Genomic DNA, 7,048 nt, shown 5'->3' on the forward strand with positions numbered 1-7,048 from the left:
CAATCATTCTTTTATTTATTTTTATATCTATTTATTCATTCATTTATTTATTAATTCATTCATTCATTCATTCATTTATTTATTTATTTATTTATTTATTTTTTCATTCATTGATCTCCTCAGCTGGGGTGATGGCCGCCAGCAATCGGGATGAGAAAGATGGAGATTTTAATGTTTTGGACTATATCTTAGGAGAGGCATACGATCAGGATGACTCTTTGTGTCACCCTGAAATGGAACAAGATGAAAATGAGGAACGGGCCTCCAAAAGAAGATGTGATCGAATGGAAACTACCCAACGCGAGAGTCAAGAATCCCCTGAGTGGTCCCGAGAATTGACTCCAGAGCCACCTGGCTCACCTATGAGCACAGAGCCATGTGGAAGTCCACGTGAACAGACTGCAGTCGGGAAAAGGCGCGTGCAAAGCAGGTCTGAGTCTTCCACAGCGGACGGCTCCCAGAGCCTTGGGCAGGATGTTGATAGGTGGCACAGCAGGTCCCAGCTGCCTTCCAAAGAAGAATCAGGCTGTGTGGAATATGACCGTGAGATCGGCAGCAGGAACTGTTCCGAAGAAGAGAGTGGAAAGGGCAGAAGGAACGAGGCGGAAGGAGTGGGAGAAGAGGAAGAGAGGGATGCTGCGAGAAAAGATGAAGAAGATGGAGGGGAGCAGGAAGAGCCCGAAGAGAGAAGCGCCCGGGATCTTCGAAGCGAAGCCGGTGGCTCTTTTTCTGAGACTCTATCTTTCCCAGAAGGGTCAGCCGCCGCTGGTTCTAGCACTGATGGATCAGAGGAGAAAAAGCAAGGAAGGAAGAGAGCCCGAGGCATAGCTTCAATTGTTTTTCGCAGAAGTCCAAGTTGTGCATCGGAATCATCTGCAGGTCCGCGAAGCAAGCACAAGAGATCATCATCTTCCGTTGCTGCTGTTCCGGAAGACCCCACGAGGAGGCTTCGATATATTCTGCGGGATGCGAGATTCTTCCTCATAAAGAGCAGCAACCGTGAAAACATCTCCCTTGCCAAAGCCAGGGGTATATGGTCGACCCTGCCAGCAAATGAAAAGAAACTGAATGCTGCATTCCGATCTGCAAGAAATGTCATTTTGATATTTTCCGTGACAGAGAGTGGAGCTTTTCAAGGCTTTGCGAGACTCTGTTCAGAATCCCACCACGGAGGACCTCCTATACATTGGGTTTTGCCTGAAGGCATGAATCTTAAGACCCTTGGAGGGGTCTTCAGAATTGCCTGGATTTGCAGGCACGAATTGCCCTTCACCAAATGTGTTCACCTTACCAACGCTTTGAATGGACATAAGCCAGTTAAAATTGGACGTGACGGTCAGGAAGTTGACCTCGAATGTGCAACGGAGCTATGTCTCCTCTTTCCCCCCGATGAAGGCGTTGACCTGTATCAGGTCATGGGTGACAGGCACCACCAGGTAAGAGTGCTTTCACCCTTGCGTTCCAGAGGACTTCCACCCCGCCGAGAAGCGGACCGGGATGCGAGAAGGCGTCGTCGGTCAGAAGATGACGAGGTTCATAACAGCAGGAAGAGACCGAGGATGGACTACGCCCCTGGGTTTCGTGAGAGACCAGCGCGTAGGGAGGACGCACGCCATCCAGCAGCGGACAGAAGATTTTCAGGAGTTGCCAGAGGTGTTTTCATGAAGGGCTCCTACGAGGATGACCTGAGAGCATTTCACAACAGCAGGCCACCAAGGCCAATGCGGGACATGTCCCCTGGTCGAGGAAGGGGACAGCCTTCCTACCGCGCTGGCCACCAGCAGCGTGCTCTCCCTTTCCAGGACTCTCGGTCAGGACGTCGACCTGTGCCACAGGAAGCAAGACACAGAGGTCAACCAGCATGTGATTCTGATAGGCGCGTAGAGGACTTCCTGCGTGAAACACGAGCTATCTTTGGCTCTCAGAGACGGAGACCCCGTGAATGGGATCGACCCGGAGAATGTGATAGTTCCCCATATGGCCGGAGAGACAGGGAGGCGCGTGAATGGCGAGAGAGGAGGAGAGACGAGGAGAGAAGAGAGAGGAGAAGACGGGAGAGGAGACTGACGCGATGCAGCTGCCCCGAACATCTTCCATTCATCTCCTGACCACCTGGCCCACGGAGGATGTCCCGGAGTTCGCAGCTCCACGCCTGTGCTCTTGTTTCTCATACTTCTAATTTCTCCACTTGCTTTCCCTTTCTAGAGAGGTAAATAAATACGGAGCTTGCCACACCGCAGGTGTTTTAAGTTGTGGTCTCTGAGTCTTGATTCCTGCCTCTCTTCCTCTGACCGCCTCATCTGTCTCACATCCAGATTCCTCTAGCCTCCATTCTCCTTCTCAGCTCACCACCCACAGATGAATTATGTAGGAACGGCTGGCGGATCCTACTGTACCCCTATTCTCTCCAAGGGATTCTTCCAACTGATCCTGAGGTGGCTCCTCCCCAAGGTCCTTCGACAACGGACATCAATCTACTAGGAAGCCCCCGTATCCTCTGATTTTCTCCCGATACAAGCCCTGGACACGCCCTCGGACCCAGTAAACAACCGACCAGGATGTGTGTAAGAGGCAGTTATGAGCTCAGGGCGACGGAAACAAAAGCAACCCTAGGAAGGAACAATCCCGTCCATCATGCTCGGCGTGTCCATCCATGGGGCCTATTAACCAAAGGTGTGACAAGGAAATCTCTTTAAGAGACTGATACATATTAATTTAAGGTCGCCAAGGAATTCAGCTATGTAATTCCTAAATGAAAACTCAAGTCAGCAGTCAACCTTTTATGGAGTTTAATTACAGACAGGAGGAAGAAAGGTATTAGAGAGAGAGAGAGGGAGAGAGAAAGGGGAGAGAAAGGAATAGGGCTTAAATACCCCCTCTGTTTAGGCTGGGCCAAAAGGCCCAAGCCCTTAGATAGCTGAGGCAAAGAAAAGAGATCAGTCCCTATCACTCACGTGACCAAAATGGAGACACAGTCTCAGGGGCCTCCACCTCCAGCTTCCTTCAGAGCAAGCTTCTCAGAGCACAACCTCTCAGAGCAAAACCTCTCCAACCACCCCTCAGTCCTCAGACCCCCCTATCTTTAAGGAAACCATCCAAGTTCCCTCCCCTCAGTTCTCACATCTACCAATCACTGTCCATGTCTTCCCTGTGCCAATGGTGGCTCTAGCTTAACCCAGGACCGCCCAGAGGTCTGTGGCTTTGCACATGTCTGTTGAAGGTCATATTCTCAAATAATTAAATCTTGATCCTTTGCTACAGCCCTTCCTAAATCCTGTTACCCTGAGTAGGGTGGAGATTGGAATAATTAAATTTTGATCTCTGCTGCAGCCCTTTCCATTGTTCAGCAAAAGGTTTCTGTCCTAAAGTAATCTTAAGAAGGGAGGAGGGGGAACCTCCCTTGCCAATGGGATTCACATTCCAGTAGAGTTCCCACTATCAGTAGGAAATTCCTTACAGGCATGAAACCTTCCAATGGTGAAATTTCCAACATTCACAAGTCTAAGAAATTTTAAGGTTTACAAAGGGAACCTGGATGTGTATAATTGAGAGAGAGAACAGGGGGCTGAGAGAGGGATGTGGATTTTCTGCCTCTGATACAGTCAAGCTCATGAGTTCACACCTTCTCCTCTTGCCCCCAAATGGAGAAAAAAGTTCACACATATTCCCAAGGTGTGAACTCCGGACACAAGGGTGAGAACTCCTGGCCTCCCTGCCAGCTCCTCTATATAGTCGGCTGTCAGGCATCTCCCTCATTTGGGATCACTGGAGTCCTCATCTGCGGATCCAGGGAGGTGACCTCTCCTCTACCCAGAACAAACCGGGCATTACCTTTGGAAGCTCAACCAAGAGGCAAAACAAGAAAGAAAGAAATAATTGAAAAAAAAAAGGAGGAAACAAAAAAACCACAGGGTTTTTTTCTTTTTCTTTTTTTTTTGATCCAATCATTCTTTTATTTATTTTTATATCTATTTATTCATTCATTTATTTATTAATTCATTCATTCATTCATTTATTTATTTATTTATTTATTTATTTATTTATTTTTTCATTCATTGATCTCCTCAGCTGGGGTGATGGCCGCCAGCAATCGGGATGAGAAAGATGGAGATTTTAATGTTTTGGACTATATCTTAGGAGAGGCATACGATCAGGATGACTCTTTGTGTCACCCTGAAATGGAACAAGATGAAAATGAGGAACGGGCCTCCAAAAGAAGATGTGATCGAATGGAAACTACCCAACGCGAGAGTCAAGAATCCCCTGAGTGGTCCCGAGAATTGACTCCAGAGCCACCTGGCTCACCTATGAGCACAGAGCCATGTGGAAGTCCACGTGAACAGACTGCAGTCGGGAAAAGGCGCGTGCAAAGCAGGTCTGAGTCTTCCACAGCGGACGGCTCCCAGAGCCTTGGGCAGGATGTTGATAGGTGGCACAGCAGGTCCCAGCTGCCTTCCAAAGAAGAATCAGGCTGTGTGGAATATGACCGTGAGATCGGCAGCAGGAACTGTTCCGAAGAAGAGAGTGGAAAGGGCAGAAGGAACGAGGCGGAAGGAGTGGGAGAAGAGGAAGAGAGGGATGCTGCGAGAAAAGATGAAGAAGATGGAGGGGAGCAGGAAGAGCCCGAAGAGAGAAGCGCCCGGGATCTTCGAAGCGAAGCCGGTGGCTCTTTTTCTGAGACTCTATCTTTCCCAGAAGGGTCAGCCGCCGCTGGTTCTAGCACTGATGGATCAGAGGAGAAAAAGCAAGGAAGGAAGAGAGCCCGAGGCATAGCTTCAATTGTTTTTCGCAGAAGTCCAAGTTGTGCATCGGAATCATCTGCAGGTCCGCGAAGCAAGCACAAGAGATCATCATCTTCCGTTGCTGCTGTTCCGGAAGACCCCACGAGGAGGCTTCGATATATTCTGCGGGATGCGAGATTCTTCCTCATAAAGAGCAGCAACCGTGAAAACATCTCCCTTGCCAAAGCCAGGGGTATATGGTCGACCCTGCCAGCAAATGAAAAGAAACTGAATGCTGCATTCCGATCTGCAAGAAATGTCATTTTGATATTTTCCGTGACAGAGAGTGGAGCTTTTCAAGGCTTTGCGAGACTCTGTTCAGAATCCCACCACGGAGGACCTCCTATACATTGGGTTTTGCCTGAAGGCATGAATCTTAAGACCCTTGGAGGGGTCTTCAGAATTGCCTGGATTTGCAGGCACGAATTGCCCTTCACCAAATGTGTTCACCTTACCAACGCTTTGAATGGACATAAGCCAGTTAAAATTGGACGTGACGGTCAGGAAGTTGACCTCGAATGTGCAACGGAGCTATGTCTCCTCTTTCCCCCCGATGAAGGCGTTGACCTGTATCAGGTCATGGGTGACAGGCACCACCAGGTAAGAGTGCTTTCACCCTTGCGTTCCAGAGGACTTCCACCCCGCCGAGAAGCGGACCGGGATGCGAGAAGGCGTCGTCGGTCAGAAGATGACGAGGTTCATAACAGCAGGAAGAGACCGAGGATGGACTACGCCCCTGGGTTTCGTGAGAGACCAGCGCGTAGGGAGGACGCACGCCATCCAGCAGCGGACAGAAGATTTTCAGGAGTTGCCAGAGGTGTTTTCATGAAGGGCTCCTACGAGGATGACCTGAGAGCATTTCACAACAGCAGGCCACCAAGGCCAATGCGGGACATGTCCCCTGGTCGAGGAAGGGGACAGCCTTCCTACCGCGCTGGCCACCAGCAGCGTGCTCTCCCTTTCCAGGACTCTCGGTCAGGACGTCGACCTGTGCCACAGGAAGCAAGACACAGAGGTCAACCAGCATGTGATTCTGATAGGCGCGTAGAGGACTTCCTGCGTGAAACACGAGCTATCTTTGGCTCTCAGAGACGGAGACCCCGTGAATGGGATCGACCCGGAGAATGTGATAGTTCCCCATATGGCCGGAGAGACAGGGAGGCGCGTGAATGGCGAGAGAGGAGGAGAGACGAGGAGAGAAGAGAGAGGAGAAGACGGGAGAGGAGACTGACGCGATGCAGCTGCCCCGAACATCTTCCATTCATCTCCTGACCACCTGGCCCACGGAGGATGTCCCGGAGTTCGCAGCTCCACGCCTGTGCTCTTGTTTCTCATACTTCTAATTTCTCCACTTGCTTTCCCTTTCTAGAGAGGTAAATAAATACGGAGCTTGCCACACCGCAGGTGTTTTAAGTTGTGGTCTCTGAGTCTTGATTCCTGCCTCTCTTCCTCTGACCGCCTCATCTGTCTCACATCCAGATTCCTCTAGCCTCCATTCTCCTTCTCAGCTCACCACCCACAGATGAATTATGTAGGAACGGCTGGCGGATCCTACTGTACCCCTATTCTCTCCAAGGGATTCTTCCAACTGATCCTGAGCTGGCTCCTCCCCAAGGTCCTTCGACAACGGACATCAATCTACTAGGAAGCCCCCGTATCCTCTGATTTTCTCCCGATACAAGCCCTGGACACGCCCTCGGACCCAGTAAACAACCGACCAGGATGTGTGTAAGAGGCAGTTATGAGCTCAGGGCGACGGAAACAAAAGCAACCCTAGGAAGGAACAATCCCGTCCATCATGCTCGGCGTGTCCATCCATGGGGCCTATTAACCAAAGGTGTGACAAGGAAATCTCTTTAAGAGACTGATACATATTAATTTAAGGTCGCCAAGGAATTCAGCTATGTAATTCCTAAATGAAAACTCAAGTCAGCAGTCAACCTTTTATGGAGTTTAATTACAGACAGGAGGAAGAAAGGTATTAGAGAGAGAGAGAGGGAGAGAGAAAGGGGAGAGAAAGGAATAGGGCTTAAATACCCCCTCTGTTTTGGCTGGGCCAAAAGGCCCAAGCCCTTAGATAGCTGAGGCAAAGAAAAGAGATCAGTCCCTATCACTCACGTGACCAAAATGGAGACACAGTCTCAGGGGCCTCCACCTCCAGCTTCCTTCAGAGCAAGCTTCTCAGAGCACAACCTCTCAGAGCAAAACCTCTCCAACCACCCCTCAGTCCTCAGACCCCCCTATCTTTAAGGAAACCATCCAAGTTC

The 7,048-nt window shown here is 49.9% G+C and overlaps 2 protein-coding genes across 2 annotated transcripts; both read left to right on the forward strand.

Annotated features, from left to right (window-relative positions):
* Positions 1–620: 620 nt before the first annotated feature.
* LOC130457337 (YTH domain-containing protein 1-like) lies at positions 621–2,108 on the forward strand (the record flags this gene model as incomplete). Its single annotated transcript, XM_056818046.1, has 2 exons — positions 621–879; positions 934–2,108. Coding segments are annotated over 2 exons (1,434 nt in total), but the record flags the coding sequence as incomplete, so codon positions are not given.
* Positions 2,109–4,565: 2,457 nt separating this feature from the next.
* Positions 4,566–6,053, forward strand: LOC130457338 (YTH domain-containing protein 1-like; the record flags this gene model as incomplete). Its single annotated transcript, XM_056818051.1, has 2 exons — positions 4,566–4,824; positions 4,879–6,053. Coding segments are annotated over 2 exons (1,434 nt in total), but the record flags the coding sequence as incomplete, so codon positions are not given.
* Positions 6,054–7,048: the final 995 nt, after the last annotated feature.

Source organism: Monodelphis domestica, chromosome 1, assembly GCF_027887165.1.
Source record: "Monodelphis domestica isolate mMonDom1 chromosome 1, mMonDom1.pri, whole genome shotgun sequence".
Taxonomy (NCBI): domain Eukaryota; kingdom Metazoa; phylum Chordata; class Mammalia; order Didelphimorphia; family Didelphidae; genus Monodelphis; species Monodelphis domestica.